Raw genomic sequence first — 21,354 nt, 5'->3', positions numbered from 1 at the left:
TGTTCCTCCCCCTCCCCCCAGTCCAGGATTCAATCCAGGATCTCACAATGCATTTAATTGTTATGTTTTACATAGATACTTCTAATTGGTGATAGTTTCTCAATTTTTCTTTTTCATGACTATACTTTTGAAGAATACTACTCGCCATTTTGTGAATGTTCTTCAATTTGGTTGGTTTAGTATTTTCTCATTATTAATTCAGGTTATGCATTTTTGGGCAAAAATATTAAATAAGTTATGTTGTGCCCTTTCTAGTGCATCATATCAGGAGGCACAAGATGTCAGTGTGTCCTTAATGGTGAGGTTAATTAAAATGGTGTCCTTAATGGTGAGGTGGTGGCTGCCAGGTTTGTCCAATGAGAAGTTACGATTTTCCTTTTTGCATTGGGTCATAGGAGGCAGACACCCTCATCATATGTACCTCAGTTTTACCATTCATGATCCTTGACTGCAACAGTTAGTACTAAGGTGTTTAGTATGGTGATTTTTCTACTTCCATCATTCTTACTAAATTTCAATGTGAATACTTAAATGTACAATAACTTTTTAAAGGAAAATACTTTTACTGCTTTAACCTAGGGGGGAAAGGCATTTGGAGATTGTGTGATATGCTGTGGAATTAGTGGCTAAAATGGAATTTATGTATGCATTACAGATAACTGAATTCTAAAAGAATAAAACACTATTCTTAATACTTGTAAGGGCATGGATTCTAAAATCACAGTTTACATGGGTTTAGAAGCTCATTAATTGAACTGGATTTATTACTCCTGTGTTTGTGCCCATCACTGACCCTTTTGAGGATCTGTTATCTATGAATCCTTTCCCTGGTAAATGGTACAGTAAAATGGTACTTAAAAATAGAACAAAAAGTCTTCGATTTTATTTCCAATATGCTGCTAATTTTAGCTGACATTTGCAAAACTGATCTTTAAATTAACAATACAGTTGAAACTCAACCAATATCTCACTTTATTTAGCCTCCGTGTTTGCTGAAAAGATTTACTGGAAGTCAATGCACTGTAAAGAGGTGAAATTCTTGTGGGTGAAACTTTCATATTTCAATCCATTTGGCTATCAAGCATTTTGATAAGCCTCATTTGATTATGTTACCCTGTGCAGCATGTTCCCTAACCTTTATTACTGTAGATGGAAAACTGCTCCCAAGATTGGGTCTCAGCCTTGATGTCAATTTTTCTTGCTTTCAGTAAGAAGGAAAACAGGAGAGTAAGTTTAGAGTTTTTGTTGTTGTTGTTTTGTTTATAAATCACTTTCTACAACAATTGTTCCTCCCCTTCACCCTGAGTATCTGATATGTATGAATCCCTTCCCTGGTAAAATGCACAAACCCACATGTTGCATGAGAGCACAAGGAGTCCCATGTCAAACGGGGGGAGGTAGGGAGGCGGTTATGGGGAGGGAAAAGCTGGCTGTCAGAAGCTTCCCAGACACCGTTTTCCCTCCTGCCATATGGCACAGCCAGCCTCTCTTGGCAGCTCAGGTGGGGCCGCTAAGGCTACACAGCCCATCTGGCTCCTTGTCATTTCCATCTAACCCCCTCCCTTAACCCCCAATATCATCCTCTCCTTTATTACTTAGCCCGCAGTCTGCTCAGCTTTCTTGTTGGCTCTTCACTCCTCATGAGGTGCTCCCTGTCACCAGCTTTCACCAACTCTTTCACCTCGCTCACCAACTCTTGTTTGGGAAGATAGCGCAGAAGCTCAAGTGAGAGAACCTGCCCACTTCCAAATGGCTGCAGCAGAGAAGCACTTATTGAGTGCATATGTCAATGCTCTCCCTTCTCATCAGCACAGAACTCTTGCCACGTTTCCCTGCCTATCTGAAAGTGGAACACGAGCTGATGAACACGTTGGGGGGATACGTCTAATATCTATGGCTTACACAAACGGTCACCATTACCAACGGAGAGAAAGTCCCGTTGTAACAAAACTCCCCCCCTCCTCCCCCCCCCCGCAAACGGAAAGAACGTGAACTCACAGAACCCGCTTCTTCGCCCGCCAACCCCCTCATCTCCTGCTGGCGTGACAGCCCTCGGCGCCGGGCCCAGCTCAGGCCCGCCAAGGCTCGCGGCAAAGCTTGGCGCTCCAGTGCGCGCCTCCGCGGACAAAGAGCAAGCGGCGGCGAGGCTGGGCTGGAAGGTGGAGACGGGCCGAGGGGCGCGCCGGGGGGAATCCCTCCCTACCTCTGACGTCACCAAAGCGCTGGCCAATGAGAAGCGGGAGAGGGGGATTCCCGCTCCCGCTGCCGCCCCGCGAGCTTTTTAAACAGTACCCTGGGGAATACTCTCTGGGAGCCGTGGGAGGAATGGGGGAAATGGAGATTAAGAGCGAAAAATGATGGTCCTGGGGGATGAGAGTAGAGGTTTGACGATTAGGCGTCAAGGCTGGCTTAGACCGGGGGGAAAACCAGAGCCGATCGAGGTGAGGCCGAACACCCGGCAGGGGAAAATCCTCCTGAGATGGAGTGGAAACTGGAGCGCACCGCCCCGCGGAGGGTCCGGACGGAAGAAGAGATGCTGTGGGTGAGTAACGTCCTTTTGTTTCCCAGCCCCGACTCCCTGAAGGGGACTCTGCCCGCTGAGGACCAACAGGTAGGACAAACTCTAAACCCTGATCCTTCCTTCATTTTGCGATGTGTCATTTAGTTGTGTTCTAGAGGTGCCTGGCTGGTAGAGAAAATGAGTAAATGGGGTTGGACAAGCTGAGGATCTAGAAACATTCCGCGCCAACATTATGATTTTTCTCTCCATATGTTATATATATTTTCCAAGGAGAACGTCATGCGGGTGCTCGCCAAAGACATGAAGCAAAAGAGAAGTCAAGGTTCTCCCAAGGTAAGTGTCTAGTGCTTACTGTGGTTCTCTTAATTCTGATTTTGAACAAACTAATTTTTCCTAAAGAAGGTACTTGTTGGAAGTACGGCCTGGTCTAAGAATATGAAAATTTAAAAAATCAGTCTCCTAAAATATCACTAACTGCAGAGTCTAATTATACACCCTCCCCCCACATTTCTATAAGAAACTGAAGATCCCTGACAAGAGGAATTGTTTGTATATCCATGGGGCTTTCTAGTTTTTGGCTCAACAGAAAAGGATGAAGCTTGGATGTAGGCAGCGCATTGCTAGCTGGCTGTTACTATTTCATTTTAACAGTTGCGAATTGTACTTTCCTCTTGCATTTAAAAGCTTGCCCCCCAAAGAAATGGAAATGGTGCCATCTTGTGGATAATCGGGAGAAGTGGCCTAATCCAAGGTCGATCCTCACGTTAAAATTGATCCGATATATTACTTTTTCTTCTTGAAAGTCTGAAGCCAAGGCCTGTAGTTTCTCTCTTAATCAGTGTAAGAATAAAACAAATATAAATGAGTTTTTCTTATTTTTACTACATAAACATCCCTCATATGCTTTAAATCTCTCATAATCACCATTCACCTTGCTTCTCTCTACACGAACTTGTTCTTATTCCTCTAAACTTTACTCATAGATTCTAGTTTCAAACCCATTAACGTTTTTACAGATTTTTCTTAATCTTTTAAAAATCTTGCGATATTTAAGTGGTGACACAGTAAATCAAACACATAACAGCCCTTACAGAATGCAGTGTCTAATGTTATTTATAATCGGGGACAAAATAATGACAACTTAAGTCCCTAAATACTTTAATAATGATTTTTTCCTTCCAAAATAGCTACAGTTTTACACCAAAATTATGCACTTCCATGACTCCTAAATATTTTCCTGCCTAATACAGACAATTGGGTCTTTTGGTCAGTAAAGAGAAAATATTTCTCAGTAAAGAGAAATAATTGGAAAAGCTACAGTTAAGTATAACTTTGTTAATTCACTTGTACTGCAAAACCATATTTTGATATCCAAGCATTTACTGTGGAACAGCTAAGTGCAAGTGTTCTGAAAGTTTGTCTTTTTAAATTTTTGCTGAGATTTAAAAATAGTATTTTTCTTTTTTTATAATAATTTTGGAGTAACAAGTTTTATTTATGAGTTTTCTTTTCTGTGACTATTAAGATTACAGTTCGGCTACTGTGTTTCGTATTGCATACAGTAGCTTCAGTGACTTCATGGGCCATGAAAAGCAGCAGTGACCTGAGTCAGGTAGGCAGTGTATTGTTAGCTGGCTGCTTTGGGTCAATGTGGCAGCCACAACTACCCTGCCACTTGCTTCTGGATAAATTCTTCTTGCTAACAAGCTGCACTGGTTTCCTGTGTGTGATGGGTTGGCAGTGTATTGTTAGCTGGTTGAAGATGTGAATGGCATCAGCTAACATGCAACTGCTATCTTATTGCATATACAATGAACATCAGAGTATAATTGATTCTGTAATTAGTGTGTGTGTTTGGTGCATATGTATACTTTTTGCTATGAACCAGGGCACTGGTAACCATAATACTTGTAATTGCTCTTCAGTCACTCAATTATAACACCATAGACAGTGTTACAAATGGTGAAGAAATCAATACAATTAATTTTTTTTTAATTTTTAAATATTTATTTATTTTTGAGAGAGAGACAGAATGCGAGTGTGGGAGGGACAGAGACGGAGGGAGACACAGAGTCCGAAGCAGTCTCTAGGCTCTGAGCCGTCAGTACGGAGCTTGACATGGGGCTCAAACCCATGAACTGTGAGATTATGACCTGAGCTGAAGTCGGATGCTCAACTGACTGAGCCACCCAGGCGCCCCCAATATAATTAATTCTTAAAATTTTTTTCCAGGTAATATTTTTGGAGTCCTGGGTACACAGCATGAAAGTATTTGTGAAATTTTTTTTTAATATTTATTTTTAATATAAAATTTAGAATACAACGACAATTTGAAATGGAAAGCCTAAACTCTTTCCCCCAGTTTTCAACTAAGTCTATAGTATTCTTTCTAGATAATCAGCTTCTTAATATGCCATTAGAGCAGGTCTCTGTAACCATGTGTATGTACCAGCTGAAGAGAGAATTGAGAGGTAACTTTGAAGATGAATCAATCAACTCAAGCATTTTCACTTGAAATATCAAGAAAAGTGGAAATTTTGGGGTGTGGTTGGGAGATGTGGTTGAATTATTTGCAGGATTTGCCTGCATTTTTCACTTCATTTTCTGTCAAGTCACAGACTTATAAAATATTTGAGCATGATATTTAGCTTGTGAAGTGGGAAGAACTAACTGTACCACCATATGCTTTTAAATATTTTCTGATTCCTGTGGAGGCCATTTTGACCCATGCAACAGTGTTCAGGAACTTGCTGGGTCCCAGATAAACAGTGACATCAGTGTCCTCATGTGGGCATTTGCAGCAAGTTCGTGAAGCTGACTTTAGGTGGTCTGGTCAATTAGTTATATTCTAAGTGAGATCTGAGAAATATATTACAGTCCACTGTAGTGAATTACAAATTACTGATTTAACAATTTTTATTCTTATTTAAGTTTAAACATTTCAACCATGGGAGATTTATACCTATAATTTGATTCTTTATGCATTTTGCTACTTTCATATCCTCTTTTCATTGTTGCCCATTTCATTTTCAGCATTTTTCTGTGTGTGTTTAAGGATCCCTCCCGTGTAAATACTGTTTTCATTATTTTTCTTACAAGGCTAAATTTCAACATGTTATTTTTTATGGAAAGCCACTGACTTGTTGATAAAAATAAAACCTACTTAATTTAGAAGGCTTGGCCTTTGTGTTTTAATTTTTTTACACTAAAGAATGAGACATAAAATGCAAACATTTATACTCAATAAACAATACATATTTAAAGCTGTTCTTCACTTCCATATTCAGGAGATGATGAGAAAGAGAGAGAGAATGGAATGCATGAAAGATGAATTAAGGAGATCAGTGGGTAAGGAGGAGAATGAATATATATATATTCAAATGAAGAATGTCTCCATAGGAGTCAGAGGGAAAGACAGGGACCCACAACTGGGACATCAAAACCACTCTATTCCTTTCCTCCAAAAAGAGAATGCTTCACTCTGCAAGGTATGGCCTTACCAGTTCAGCGAGAGGAAGGACGAGTGGGGAGGAGTGTGGTATGTTTAGGCGTGACAGTTACTAGAATTTTATTATTCCGTGGGAAAGATGAAATCAAGATGAGGAATACACATGGATAAAGTGTTCACATTATAGCCACGCCCAAACATCCTTTTTTTCCCCAAAGAAACACTATGAATGAATGTAATGTTTTGTACAGGGACCAACCAAGACTTCTTAGCTTCTGCAAGGTAGTCTTGAAAGAGAGTTAATATGTTGAAAATATAGAGAAATACAGGTTTTGTTTTTCTTCTTAGGCTTTGTCTACAATTTTTTTTTTCACAGTAGTATTTTCCTACCTGAGACTACCTGCAGACAATCCAGTGAAATCATTAGATTTTACTGTGGTTATATAGCATATTGTTAGCAGCTTTTCATATTTCAGGGACTGTAGTTCCACATTTTCACATAAGCCACCAAAACAGTATATTTATAAAAATAAATAATACATGTTTTTGCTCTAGATTGAGCTCTTTGGAGATCCTTATGTAACCTAATCAAGTCTGATTTTTAAAAGTTTTTGTGTTCTGGATCCAACGTAAAGTGGTTTGTGCGAACCGAGAGTTAAATTTTCAGAAATCTGGCATGCCAGTTATTAAAGCATTGGTAGATGGAAGTTGGCCATGTGGGAGCATTTATACCATGGAAATTGGCAAATGCTGCAAACTGGAACCCCTCCTCCAGAGAGGTGGTTGTTACTTCCCAGCCACCACTGTGTGCAGGCTATATATACTACAATCGCTAGGAATTATATATAGGCACATATATACATTATTAAGATTATACTAATTATTAAGCATTTTTGAAAATGAAGTATGAGTTTCATGGTATATTTCAGGCAAATTCCTATTTATTCCAATCTCCCAGCACCACGGTATGTCTGCTATGAGATGAAGATCAGGAGTTAGAAGGAAGTACTTCCACCTTCCAAATACACCAAAACAAACTTCAAGCCAACGAACTACTGACCACAATGAAATGAATGTGATTTTGTCCCTTTGTCCATGAGTACCTTTTTACATGATGCCAGCTTTTTTCTGTTATACTGTTCAATTTAGACAGTAGCAGTCTATGTCCAAGGCTCTTTGATGCCGAGACAGGGAAGAGAGGCTCAATTCAAGAAAGATGCAATTTTTTCTCTTTACGTATATGTACCTGGCGGAATTCATATAAGACACTGGAGTTATGGGTTGAGCAGTACATCAGCAAATGGCTTCACACCCTCTTTAGTACACAGAGGCTAATTGTTACAGAACCCTGAATGGACACCTACTTGCCACACTTTGAAATCCCCACCTGCCTTCCCTGCATACCCAAAGGGGAAAGGGAGAGAACCAAGCACTGACTATAGGTTGAATAAACACGGATGATTGGAGATATGTAAGTGAAAACCCCCTTTATATGGCTTTGGAGAGAACTAGTGACTTTGGGCAGGATGGACATCTCAACTGCATTCACTGGGACAGTCCTGGTCATTCCCCAACACAGCAGCAGTCTTGTGGCACTTGTAAATGGGGTGTATGGCAAGAATGCTCTGAGAACAATACTTGGAAAATTTGCCCTTAACAAAATTTTGCTTAGAGGCTCAGAATTCAAACTGCTTAGGCTCAGAATTCAAACTGCTTCTATGTTCTTGGGGCAAAATTGCAAAGGACACATAGGCTTGTTAGGTGGCTTTTATTTCTTCAAAAATAATTCAGATTACTGATTCCAGTCCTGATCACGTAAGACACCTTGTCAAGCACGATCATTGACTTGGAAGGTTGGAAGGGGCTCTTTGTTCAGTCTGACCTCCCTAAGTTTATGGGTGAGGAAATCTGAAAGTAGTCCTGTGATTTGCCCAACATCATACAGCTGGTGAGGGGTACAAGCAGGTTTGCTGACACACTAACCTGGCATTCTTGAGGCTATCCTTGTGAATCTTCTGGACCTCTAAGAGAAACTGTGCCTCCCCCAGCCCCCAAATATCTTACTAAATACAATCAGAGCTGTGTGGCTGGATATATGCTTTAAAGCAGAAGGTGTTCCAGGAAATATTTTTGGTTTCTCCAAGGACTTTAAACACTTGCAAAGAACTATATGCTGAGGTGGCATTACTGACCTCACCATAAAAAAATCTTTACTTTCATTAATCAGGACAGTATATGGGGGCCAGCTCACAGCTATTTAGATTGGGTCTTCCTTCTTGGCCAAATTTTACATAACTGCCTTTTTACTTTTTTTTTCTTTAGCCCTAGTCTTCCTATTCATTTCATGAAATGAATATATATTTAGTGGGGCAATAATTAGCCTTCATCAACTTGGCAAGTTGCTTTATCAGCCAATAATGAGAAGATGGACAGAATATAAAGGTTATGAGAAAGGAGAAAAAGCATGTTGTGACTCTGTCAAAAGGTTTAGTGATTGCTGATGCTTAAGACTGGTGTAATTAGTCCCTCCCTTTTTTACCTTCAGACCTTTGACTATTTAGAGCTGATTCTTACTATTTTAGCCATCAGAACGATGCAGCACTGAATTCTTTCCAAAAGGTTAATCTAATCTGAATAAATTAGCAACCACTATTAATATATAAAGAATTGAGCTAAATAATCATATACTCATAGCCTTTTTCTTACTCTTTGGATTTTTACTCAGCAATTAATATTCTATTTATAAAATTTGAGTTTCTTCTGGAAAATAATAGAGAAATATTGACAATGATGAAGGTTTTTCAAATGTTAGGATAGTGTCATTTATAAATGACTATTTGGGCAGATACAGTAAAGCATACTATGAACCTGTACTTAAAAAAAAAAACAGAAAAAAAACAACTAAAGAAACAAAATTCCTGTGCCTGAAACAAAAGTACATAATGATTTGAATCTCTCTATATATTTAACATTTTTTCAGTGTTTATTTTTTATTTTCTTACATAAAAATAGCCATTTACAGTTAGTTAATCCAGAAAATTCAGTCACACACAGTGTCTTGAATTCAAACAGAGGTCTAGTGGATTGGCATTTCCATTAAGTACAATCCTGAAAAATGTCAAGTTGAACAACAGGATATTGAAGCACATTGATGACTGTATTTTGAATTATTTAGTGTGATCTGATGAAATACTTAGTATATTTCATTTTGATTCTTTAGATACTCTTTATTTTTGTTTTGGGTAACATCTCTGTCCTGGGGGCATTATTCATTACCACTCACTGGCAAGGTATCATAAAAACAAACAAACAAAAAATCCGTCAGTGCTGTATTTAATTGTCAGAGTATTTAAAATGAGACCAAACCCCCCCTCCCCTTGACATTTCTCTATTCCGACTACTGCATTTGAATGACTCACTGGCATTTTCATAGGTCCTCTTTCTTTTTTATGATCATTTGTCTAATCAGAGCTGCTATCTCAGGCCTGATGACTTCAATGGGTTCCTCTGGCCTCCAGGTTTTCACAACTTGACCCTCAGGGTTGACCAGATACTTCCAAAAATTCCACCTTGGTTCTTTCTTTGAAGAATCTAAAGTACCAGAATATATTTTCATAAGCATAATTTTATTTTTTGTCAAGATTTTCATTTCTATTAGTATCTATGTAAGTGATAACTTAAGAATCAAGTTCTAAGATTATCATAATGTCAAAAGCAAAACAAAACAAAAAAATAAAACACCCAAACAAGGCAAAACTCAAGCTCCAAGTAACCATATTTCTGTACATTTGGTGACTTCACTGATGATTCTACTGGTCCGGAATCATGAAACAAAGTGGTTTATTCTGGATTTATTGATCTAAATAACAAAAAAGTTGGGGCGTCTAGGTGGCTCAGTCAGCTAAGTGTCTGACTTCAGCTCAGGTCATGAGCTCACAGTTCATGAGTTCGAGCCACACGTCAGGCTTTGTGTTGAGAGCTCAGAGCCTGGAGCCTGCTTCAAACTCTGTGTCTCCCTCTCTCTGCCCCTCCCCTGCTCATGCTCTGTGTTTCTCTCTCTCTCTCTCTCTCTCTCTCTCTCTCTGTCTCAAAAATAATACACATTAAGAAAACTAAAAAAAAACAGCAACAAAAAATTTACCTTGTCACTAGCTCAAAACTTTCAGTTTCTTAACATTTTTAAAGATAAAATGGTACTCTATGGTCCTTGGTAATGGCCTGTACGGAATTCTTTACATATTAAACATACCTATGTTTTTAGTATTGTTACATATTATGTAGAAGAAAACAGAAAGGAATTCTAAATCACATTATTTTTGTTTCTAAGTTTTTATTTTAATTCTAGTTAGTTAACATACAGTATTAAATCATAATGAGAAATTATGTGGTCCTTTTGAACCATCTTAATGTATGTAAGAAATGTAATGTTTTTTCCATTTACATTATCCAGAATTGATGTTCATTATTGACTAACATGTGAAAAAAATATAAACAACTACTTAAAATGTATCTAGTGTCTACTCTGTGCCAAGGAATGTATGTTCATTGCTTTAAATGGATCCTTTTGTTGAATCTTTACAGCAACCCTGTGAAATGGGTATTATCATTAACCTCATTTTGCAGATAGAAAAATGGAGTCTTAGACTCGAGGTCTTGTGGCTAATGAGCAGTAGAGCCAGCCCTGATATCTAGACCTTCTACTCTATACTTCCCACTCCTACTTCCTACTCCAAGCAGATTTTAGGAGGAAGATGACAAATTCATTTTTTTACAGGAGGGGATTCAGGTGTATGTGGGACATTCTGTCAGAGGAGGCAGGTGAATATAAGGCTTTGGGGCTTAGGAGAGAGAGCTCAGTCAGGGAAAGGGGATAGAATAAGAAGAGCTCCAGTGGGCCGTGGCACAATCCTGAGAATCAGCACAGTTAAGGGTGGATGGAAAAGAGGAACCTGAAAAGAAGAAAGAGAAGGGCCCAGAGGGGCAGTCACTGGTACCTGCTAGGTTCAAGAGATTCATGGAGCAAGAAGCCAGACACAGTCATCTAAGAAGGTAATTGAGACGGGGAGGCAGAAATTGTAAGTATTAACTATTCTTTCAGAAATAGAGATGAAATTGGTAGAAGGAACACACTGTCTAGAGTTTTGAAGGTGTGGAATGCTTTGCTTTGGTGTGGGAGAAAGAAGCAGTGAGGGAGCATAGGTTAAAATTAAGAAATAAAAATAAAAAGTAGCCTGATTACTTATATGTGTTTTACTTGGAGTACTGTGCCAAGCATTTCAATTTATTTCATTATTAGAGAAAAATAATTTTGACTAGAGCAAACATCAAGGACTCCGTGTGAGCATCCTATTATTACATAAAAGCCATCTTAACATCATTTTGCAAAACTGCTCTTTTCTATAATGGAAAATGTGTCTCTAAAGATAATGCCCTCCAGGGCAGAGCTCTGTCTACCTGACGTAAACATCTTTGCGTGAGTTAGGAAAAGGCACTCTTCCAGGCCGGTAGAGTCCCCCAGCACATGCCTTGCTATGGCTGAGCTTCAGCCCACATTTGCCTCCCCGCCCAGATGCCCTGTTTAGTGACAACCTGCACACATGTGCACTGTGATCACATGATCAGTTACTGTCAATTTTGGCTAGTTTTAAAAAACTCATTTCCATTTGGCTGTGATCTCATAGTCTTCATCTCTGGAGCTTCATCTAACTACATTGAAACCTTAAATCACTTACTTTTTTGATTACACAAGGGTAGGTGGAACATTATGTTGATTTTCCCCAGAAATTTAATGTTTTAAAAAGATTCTGATTTCACACTTAAATTTTGTAGAACATCATTAAGTGGCTTACTAGACTGGAAGCTTGATTGCCTGACTGAGGTCACTGTTTTATCAAAACTCAAATTATCTGCAGTGAGAATAGGGACTGAGGGTATCATCTGTATAAGTCAGATGAGAGGACATTAACTGAATGTCCTTTGCTTTTTATCTATTATGATTTAAAATTTTTTTTTAAATCTTTATTCATTTTTGAGAGAGAGAGAGAGAGACAGAGCATGAAGGGGACAGGGGCAGAGAGAGAGGGAGACACAGAACCCAAAGTAGGCTCCAGGCTCTCAGCTGTCAGCACAGAGCCTGAGCTGAAGTTGGCTGCTTAGCCTACTCAGCCACCCAGGCGTCCCTGAATGCTCTTTAGAATAGTGTTAGGCACAGTGTAAGAAACATATAAATACTTTACGTCTATTAACACACTTAATCCTCCAAATTATCTTATATTGATAATCTTATTTTACAAGTGAGGAAGAAGGCACAGAGAAGTTAAGTCATGTAGCTGAAGCCACACAGCAAAACTAACAGAGCAGGGACTTGAATCCAGGTAGGTTGCGGCTAAAACCTATTTCCCTAGTCGCTATACTTTACTACTGTTATGCTAACTGACCCAGGAAAATCTTTAAACAGATTTCTGTAGCTAGCCTAATTTTAGAGACAACGTAACACTATCGACCTCAAAAAAAAAAAAAAAAATTCTTATATTCTGTTTTGAATTTTAGCAAAAACAGAGATATTATTCATCCATGAAGACAATATCTCAGACAAGGGAACTTAAAATTAATCACAAAGATATGTCTAATAATGCCCAGCAATATTCATGAGACATGGATAGCATTGGTAATGGGGAGGGACATTTCCCCAAGTGCCAGTTAAATAAGAGAGGAATTAAGGTATTTTGTGAAGACAGCCATGACCACATTTCAGGTAAATTCTTCAGGAAAGTGATCATAAGGAAAAGAATACACCGGAGTCGACTTATTTTGCCATTCAAGAAGTTAAAACATTGATTTCAGAGAAGTGTAACTTCTAGAAAGTCACCAAGGATGAGATTCTGGCTTTCTGATGGTTTTACCAAACTTTCCCACTTAAAGCATTTCACATGAAATAGAAAATGTACAGTCCTGGTACATTTGTTTTTTTTTTTTTTTTCAACGTTTTTTATTTATTTTTGGGACAGAGCGAGACAGAGCATGAGCAGGGGAGGGGCAGAGAGAGAGGGAGACACAGAATCGGAAACAGGCTCCAGGCTCTGAGCCATCAGCCCAGAGCCTGACGCGGGGCTCGAACTCACGGGCCGCGAGATCGTGACCTGGCTGAAGTCGGACGCTTAACCTACTGCGCCACGCAGGCGCCCCATACATTTGTTTTAAAAATGGAAAGCAGGGGCGCCTGGGTGGCGCAGTCGGTTAAGCGTCCGACTTCAGCCAGGTCACGATCTCGCGGTCCGTGAGTTCGAGCCCCGCGTCGGGCTCTGTGCTGATGGCTCAGAGCCTGGAGCCTGTTTCCGATTCTGTGTCTCCCTCTCTCTCTGCCCCTCCCCCGTTCATGCTCTGTCTCTCTCTGTCCCAAAAATAAATAAACGTTGAAAAAAAAAAAAAAATTAAAAATGGAAAGCAATTGAAAACATTAACTTGATGAGGCAAAGTAGATATTTACCAACAAGAAATCTGAATGCAGGTTCTGCTTCAGATCCTAGAATCTTAATCTTGTGGAAGATGGGGAATGTCACGCCGTAGTTATTTCTTGCAAAAGATACAACTTCCTTGCTGGGGCGGGGCTCCGATTCTCCAAACTGATTGCACGGAAAAGCCAAGACGCTGAAGTGGAATGGTCCAAACTCTTTGTGCAGTTCCTGCAGTGCTAAGTAATTTCTGTCTGTGAGTTGGCAGTCACTAGCCACGTTTACAACTAGTGCAACCTCCCGGAAAAAGAAAAAAATCCAACCGGAAAGTGAAGCAAATAAAAAGATTTAAAGAAAATATTCTGCAAGTAGTTAAAATCCTAAACCATTTTGAAGCTGATGGTTATTTTATATTTTTAGACATACCCAATTTTGTTGAAAATCATAACCTGGATGCATGAGTTAAGACTCTGAAAAATCACTACCATTAAAAAGCATCAGGTACAACAGTTTAAGATAAAAGAAAATATGATCATTGATAAGAGTGCTTTTTAATGTTGCTAGTTTATGGAGGTAGTATTTTTTAATGTCTCCATATTCACATTACTAATTATAAAAATTTCCTAAACAACTTACAGTGTTAATTTAGCATGCCTCTGAAAACAGGATAATCAGCTTTTCAATTAGAAGTACTGTATATATACACGATGAGAACTCTGATGGTCAGAGTGATACACTAATTACATTACTTTGAAAACTAAATGATAACTTATGACCCTTTATCAATGAAAAATTGATTCCATTAAAGTAAACAGAGAAATCAACAAGCAGTAGGAAAAAAACCAGAAGATACAACTTACTTTGCCTTTAAACTTTTCCAGAGAAACCGTTCTTCCTTTTGCATCTTTCACTTCAAAGGCATAAAAGCTGTTGATTTTAGGTTTTAGGAATTTTAGTTGTAGAAGAAATAACATTACTGTGCATAGAACCATAGACAGTAAAACTGCAAATACCTTTGCTTTCGGCCCCGAACATCTTAACGGGTAAGCTGTAAGAGGCTCCATTTTGGATGATTCTAGAGGGAAGTCTCAGCAGGCTGGAATTCAAGGAGGAGCTGAAACTTGAAACCAGCTCAGTTTAACGGAAAACCAGGAAGGACAGATGGGGTCCTTTCACTGCTAAGGAATAGAAAGACCCTTCTCAGATGGGGAACGGAACGAGACTCCTGGATAAAACAGAGTGCTAAAGAATTTCAATGTATTTATGATGCCTATTGCAATCTTCGCTAGGAAGATCAGGACTGTTTCGAGAGCTCTTTAACATTCTCCTGACAAAATTTTTCGCCAGAAGATGGTGCCCTTGTAGGGTGAAAGCTGGGGAGTGAGTGCTCCCAGTAACTGGGTGAATGTAGAGGAGTGGGTTAAATACCATCCAGGAATAGTTCAGAGTGTAGATTAAACGTGCTCTATTAACATGATGTATAACCTGAAAGGGTTTAATATTATGTGTATGGATTAAATTTGCTACACGAGTTCAAGATATTTACAGTGGAAAGGGCAGAAAAATAACTGAAGTGGCTACTTACTTTGACCTCATCTCATTAAGGCAATGCCAGGTGAATATAATAAAAATAGATTAGATACAATGTGAAGGCTTTAAAAAACCCTCCTCTATCATAAAGCCAACTATAGTCCAGTGTTTTTCAAATTTTTGATCCTGACTCCCAGTAAGAAATGCACTTTATAATTTAACTCAGAAGCATGTAACTGAGAAGTCTGATTAAATGATCCTTCCCCTTTGAACTTTGATACGCCTGTGGCAGTTTTAAAACAGCCTGGCTCTGACCCCTGACAATGAAGGATTTCAGGGTTCACCAATGGTCTGCAACCTGTAGATGGAAAAATACTGAACTTGATAATAAATCAGGAATTTAACAATTAAATAAGACAATTCTACCAAGAAGGCAAAAATGAACAAGGAAACCCTCCAAACCCACCTCTACCTCAGTGCATCATCTAGTTGCTTCTTTTTTTTTTTTTTACCTTCACTTTTCTTGTGGCTGTTGCCTCTTACAGGAGGCTTAACTTTACTGTTGAAAATTATAGGGGTAGGTGTGGACAGGAAATGGAGGTAGCTGCATACCCTGAAATCCATGGTTCCTTTAGTCACCTTGGACTCTTCCCCAAGACACACAGCAAATTTCAAATTAAGGTGCCTCATTCTACCTGGTCCTGACTCTTGGTGTCGCTCAGGGTGCTGGTAGCTCTGCCTCCGGAGCCAAACCCACAGCTTAGGCATATAAAACCTGTCAAAAGACTGATAAACCACTTGCTCCCACTCTTGTGGCCTGATAATAAAGAATACAGTAGAAAAGTATTCTCCTGTAAACCTAATACCCAGTAAACAACAAAAAAGTATACAAAACACGTATCACCTCTTCACTATGATAATTTTACTTTGGTGCTCTCTGGCTGAGTTAATAAGAAAGCCAAACTTCATATGACACCCGGACTTCAATTCTCTGACCTTGCTACACCAAGGTTCTTGGACTTAAAAGTGCTGCCATCACCTGGTGCTTGTTAGAGACGCAGCTATTCAAGCCCCACCTCAGATTTCCTGAACCAGAATTGGCCTCCTGACTCAAGCATACATTTAAGTTTGAGAAAATTTAGACCTCATTTTTTTTTTTTTTTTGGTTTTCACAGTAACAAGCCTCTTTGGTTTCCGTTTGTCTAGGCTGTTGAAGGACATGGCTCAGGAAGTTGAGTTTTAATGATTAATTAAAAAAAAAAAAGGTAATTCATAGAACATCTGCTATAATCTGAACCATGTAAACCCAGCCCATGATAACTGCTTTGAGGGAGACGACAGAGGGTTCCCTTGGAGGAGGATGCTGATTGACTGTACCCCAGGCATGGCCCCATAGGGTGATGTTACTTTGATAAAATCATTATGATTCTTTCTAGTTCAGTGTTTTGTAAGTACAGAAACTCCCATCAAGTGATCTACAGCTTGGTCTTTGAGAATATCAAAATTATGCTTACAAGAGGTTCTGTATAAGCCAACATGCCAGTTATTAACCAGAAATAAAAGGCTTGTACAGGCCTGATATTTCATGTTGGATTGTCCCAAAATTTCATGCTATATTAAAAGTACTTTGAAAACTGAAGTTAATCTCTTGTCAAGGCCAAAATCAAAGCCAGTTTGTTAATTTTATTATTATTAAGGTTTTTTTTTTTTTTGTTTGCTTGTTTTTTTTTAAGTGATTGGCATCTTTGTTGCTTTGGAGGTAGGGGGCAGGTGCTCAGGAGCTCTTGGTGGGGCAGGCCTGATTCCTCTTCACCATCATAGGCTTCTGGCTGTGCAGGATGGTGCTGGCTCTGCAAATGGCAGCCATGAACAGACCTGGGTGGTCCATGTTCTTGCGGATCCTGTGCCTGATGCTGCTAAGGGTGGCCAGGGCATTCTTGTTGATGTTGGTATGCATGTAGGAGGTGGTAGGTTTTCACTGGTCAGATCTCCGCTTCATCACCATCATTACATTTTTGCTGTAGGCCTCTGGATCCATGCCTGCAGTCTTGTGGTAAACCAGGCCATTGTAGTGGAAAGAGTTGCAAGCCTGTTGGGCTTGGTGCTTTATGTATGCTTGTCCCTTTTGATCAGGATCAATTCCGCACGACCATCCATTGCAGGTGGGGGGACATGGTGGCAGCTCCTCTCACTAAGGTGACCGGGGACAGAAAGAAATATATATGCTTTTATAACATATATGATTTCATATATGAATGATATATAAATATCCTTATAGGCCCATTAATCAGACACTCAGCACAGGAGTTTGGGCAACTCCCAGCCTGGATGTTTGTGAACATAGATAGATTTTGGTTCTTAGACATTTCTTTTTTTCTTCATTTGTCAGAGTCTTTTTCTGTATATGTTGTGATATCATCATTTCTTAGTTTTCTGGGGGATCTGTCATCATTGTTTCCATGTTCTGTCTATACTAAAACCATTCTCAAATTATAATTATATCAACACTGCAATTTTCAATGCGTAGGAGATAGTATGCTAGAAAAACCAACAGCACTCTTTCAGGAGATCAAGGAAGGTTTGTTAAAGGAGGGGAAGAGAATGATGAGTTGAAGGCCAAGGGAACCTACTGGGCCAATAATGGGACAAAGCAGTTGACTCTGTTAATCAAGCACCACAGGCACTGAAGAAGATACAAATAATGTCTGTGATGGAGGCAGCCTCACACGAGCTTGAAATCAGTTTTGGAGAGGAGAAAATACACAAGAAACATTTGGGGAACAAATATAAGGCAGCAAATAACTGAGCACTAAATAAATGGCTTATGTTTGTAGAAAGCTTTATACTGCCCATGATTTATTTATAAATCAGACACATATATACATATATTAAAAGCAATCACATGTAGTATAAAGCCCTCTACCGGCAGAATGCAATAATGCTTTCAAATAGGAAGAAGTTAGTAATATCCCAATCACAGAACAAGTAAGTAGAACAAGCAAGAAGAGAGTTTAAGACTTTTAACTTTATAACCCAAATTATTTCAACTACATTCAACAATTTTTCTGTAATAGAAATATGTTTACTTAGAAAAAAAATGTGGTGGATGAGATTACTGTAGTACTGTCTCTGGTAAGGGGGTTTTATTCATCAGGAGACATTTAGTTTTATGAGAAATCACTGTTAGGGTCCGAAAAGGAGAGGGAGTGGACCACCACAACAAAACAACTTGGCCATATGTACTGAAGTTGTCTGGAAGGGGTCACAGAGTCTGCAGAGTAACAAGTCAAGATGAGAGATAATAGTGTCTTAATGAAGGCCGCTTTGGTCAGCCTGATAGAAGGGAGGGATAGATGCCAAAAACACTATGGAGCCCCCAGTGGCAGGCATTGGCAGTGCAGAACAAAGCGACCAATACCTGAAAATAAATGCTCTCCAAGTGTTTGCTTAGTTTGTATTGCCCAATACCAGGATGAGGAGACATTGACGGTGCAAAAATAAGAAGAGGGACATTTTGATCTTCACGATTAATTTGAAATATGATTACGACTCCAAATTTAAAATGTCTTGCTGCCTTGTTGGACTGGTGGTGGTGGGGTTGGTAGGGGAGGGGCAGACATTCAGAGGCTAAGGAAAGGGAATTGGGATGATATGCCTGAGAGCTGATGGGCCATCTTTGTTAATTTTGTCTCTGCCATAACGTTCTAGAGAGACCCTGGCATCATCAGCATGTCTTTCCTTGGAATGTTTAGGTTTCTCTTACCTGCTGAATATTTGTGAGTCGCATAATTTATCACTATATATGTTTGTTCTATTTTCCCAGTTGTTTCATTTGGTTACTTCCTGACTTTATTTTTAAATTCTCTAGGCTCCTTTCTATCTATTTTTTTGGCCCTGGTGCTCTGAATTCCTCCCTATTTAAGGCCAACAGCATGTGAACTCTGAAAAGTAAACAAGCCAAACTGATGTGCTTAAAGTATCCAGTCATTCATTCTTTTCTCCTTTGTCTTATTTTTCTTATCATCCTCTTTCTCTTTATTGATACATAGGCCAGTCATTTAAAACTATGTAACAGGCATTTCCCCACTAAGAGATAGATCCTGGAATAAAGTTTAAAAACAGTGAAGATGAAATATCACATTCTACCACAGCGTTCCCTAAGCTGTAGTCATTTGCATGCATGTCCGTGATTTTGCCATCTGTGCCATTTGCTAGTTAACATTTTTGGTTCAAATTGGCTCATTTATTTTACCAAAATACATTTTTTTTAATAACAGAAGACTTTATGTCCACGTTGAACATTTTAAAACATTTAAAAATGCACATTAAAACACACGAGTATTTAGAAAATGTTCATCTGTACCACTATGAGCCACATGTCCTTGGAGGAGGAACTGACCAAAAACTGTACTACGCATTCAAAACATGATAGAAAATCATTCTGTAACTCTTTGAAAGTTCTTTGTGCTGAAGAAAAATTTGTCTCCTCCCATTCACTGTTCTCAATTTTGTCATAGGGAGCAATACAAAGTAAATTTTTCTTTGTTTCATAAATTGCCTTCTGTTTCATATTTGAAGATGGTTCCTTATGGGTGTTCTTTCCTGTAGACTAAATACCCCAGAACCCCTCACTCCATTCATGTGTTGCTCTATTGCTGTGTTCCCTGACCTTGTATCATTGCAGTCCTTTCCTCTAAATGAACTCAGGTTGGGGATCCTGGCTTGCTTATCTCCTTCTTACAAGACAGATTCAAGACTGGACCCAGTTCTCCAGCAGATGGGTCCTGACCAGTGCAGAGACAATTGGGTTTTCCTTGTTCTTGTTTTGGACACTGTCTTTCCTTTAATGAGACCTAAAATTGTATTGCTTAAAAAAGGTCATTGCATTATGCTACTGATTCATATTCTGGTGGTGGCTGTCTAAAACTGCCAGCCATTTTCACTGCATATCAGCTCTCTCTCATATCTAATGATAAAGCATCATTATTGCATTAGGATTCTCTAGAGAAGCAGATCAATAGAGTATACATAAATATATATACATGAGGCTCACCAAATTATGGAGGCTGAAAAGTCCCACAATCTGCCATCTCTAAGATGGAAAACCAGGAAAAGCCAGCGGGATAATTCAATCTGAGTCCAAAGTCTGGGGAGCAGCTGGTATAAATTAAGGAGTATGGGGGCGCCTGGGTGGCGCAGTCGGTTAAGCGTCCGACTTCAGCCAGGTCACGATCTCGCGGTCTGTGAGTTCGAGCCCCGCGTCAGGCTCTGGGCTGATGGCTCAGAGCCTGGAGCCTGTTTCCGATTCTGTGTCTCCCTCTCTCTCTGCCCCTCCCCTGTTCATGCTCTGTCTCTCTCTGTCCCAAAAAGAAATAAACGTTGAAAAAAAAAATTAAAAAAAAAAATTAAGGAGTATGAAGGTCTGAGAACCAGCAGCTCCAGTGTCTGATGGCAGGAAAGAAATGGACATCCTAGTTTAAGAAGCGAGAAAATTTGCCCTTCCTTTGCCTTTTTGTACCATTTGGGACCCCGGTGGATTGGATGATGTCAACCTACAATGGTGAGGCTGGATCTCTTTACTCAGTCTACCAAATCGAATGCTAATCTTCTCTAAAAACACCCTCCCAGCCACATCCAGAAAAAATGTTTTACAGATCTCAGGGCATCCCTTAGTCCATCAAGCCAATGTATAAAATTAAGTATTGCAATTATTTAACCTACCACAGGTGGCCTAATGGGGAGTTTGGAAGGGGGAGGAAGGTAATGGAATGGAGAGGAAGGTAATGTCAGAGACACCTTCGTGACATGATGGCTGATTCCAGTTGTGAAGGTGGGCTAGAAGTTACCCTGGCAGAGAATTGTGGAAGAGCATCAAGGTGGGGAGACAGTATGGAGGGTATGACAGGAGATGAGCCAGAGAAACACACAACTGCCAAGACAGTGTAAGACTGTCAATAAGAAATTTCTTGATCATTTTTCTTAACTGATATGTCATTTGTGAATAAATAATTATATTATATATAATATATGTATATGTACACACAAACATATGTCTTCCACAATTTGCTCATCCATTTTTTTGCTGATGGACATTTGGGTTATTTTACCTTCCAACTATTGTGAATAGTACTACTGTGAACGCCCATGTACCCGAGTTTGTTTGAGTTTGAGTACCTGCTTCATTTCTCTTGGGTCTGTACCTAGCAGTGAAATTATTGAATCATACAGTAATTCTAGGTTTAATTTTTTGAGGAATTGCCAACTGTTATCCACAGTGGTACCACTTTACATCCTCATAAGCAATGTATAACGGTTCCAGTCTCTCCACATTCTTACTAACATTTGCTATCTATCTATCTATCTATCTATCTATCTACTTACCTACCTATCATCTATTGCCATCC

At 39.3% G+C, this 21,354-nt stretch overlaps 2 protein-coding genes and 1 pseudogene across 7 annotated transcripts in view; 1 reads left to right on the top strand and 2 right to left on the bottom strand.

Annotated features, from left to right (window-relative positions):
* The first annotated feature begins 2,270 nt into the window (after positions 1–2,270).
* CDC20B (cell division cycle 20B) overlaps positions 2,271–21,354 on the top strand; it is a 54,018-nt gene continuing 34,934 nt past the window's right edge. For all 4 annotated transcript variants that reach the window (XM_047874265.1, XM_047874256.1, XM_047874280.1 and 1 more), the window contains exons 1-2: positions 2,271–2,611; positions 2,792–2,854. In XM_047874265.1, coding sequence (XP_047730221.1) covers positions 2,480–2,611; positions 2,792–2,854 — 195 coding nt within the window. In that variant the 5' untranslated portion in view covers positions 2,271–2,479. The remainder of the gene's footprint in view (positions 2,612–2,791; positions 2,855–21,354) is intronic.
* GPX8 (glutathione peroxidase 8 (putative)) lies at positions 8,932–14,704 on the bottom strand. Of its 3 annotated transcripts, none has more exons than XM_047874308.1 (3): positions 14,281–14,678; positions 13,456–13,720; positions 8,932–9,560 (listed from the first exon to the last, which is right to left on the bottom strand). In XM_047874308.1, the coding sequence occupies exons 1-3, from the start codon at positions 14,482–14,484 to the stop codon at positions 9,397–9,399; spliced, it is 633 nt and encodes a 210-aa protein (XP_047730264.1). In that variant the 5' UTR covers positions 14,485–14,678; the 3' UTR covers positions 8,932–9,396. The 3 variants fall into 3 exon arrangements, with proteins under 3 accessions (XP_047730264.1, XP_047730271.1, XP_047730277.1); XM_047874315.1 differs by having other exon boundaries at positions 13,456–13,717; positions 14,281–14,666; XM_047874321.1 differs by lacking the exon at positions 13,456–13,720 and having other exon boundaries at positions 14,281–14,704.
* Positions 16,725–17,124, bottom strand: LOC125174691 (60S ribosomal protein L28-like; annotated as a pseudogene).

Source organism: Prionailurus viverrinus, chromosome A1 (assembly GCF_022837055.1).
Source record: "Prionailurus viverrinus isolate Anna chromosome A1, UM_Priviv_1.0, whole genome shotgun sequence".
Lineage (NCBI taxonomy): Eukaryota > Metazoa > Chordata > Mammalia > Carnivora > Felidae > Prionailurus > Prionailurus viverrinus.
Note: the sequence above shows the minus strand (reverse complement) of the source record. Positions and strands in the feature narration are given on the sequence as shown.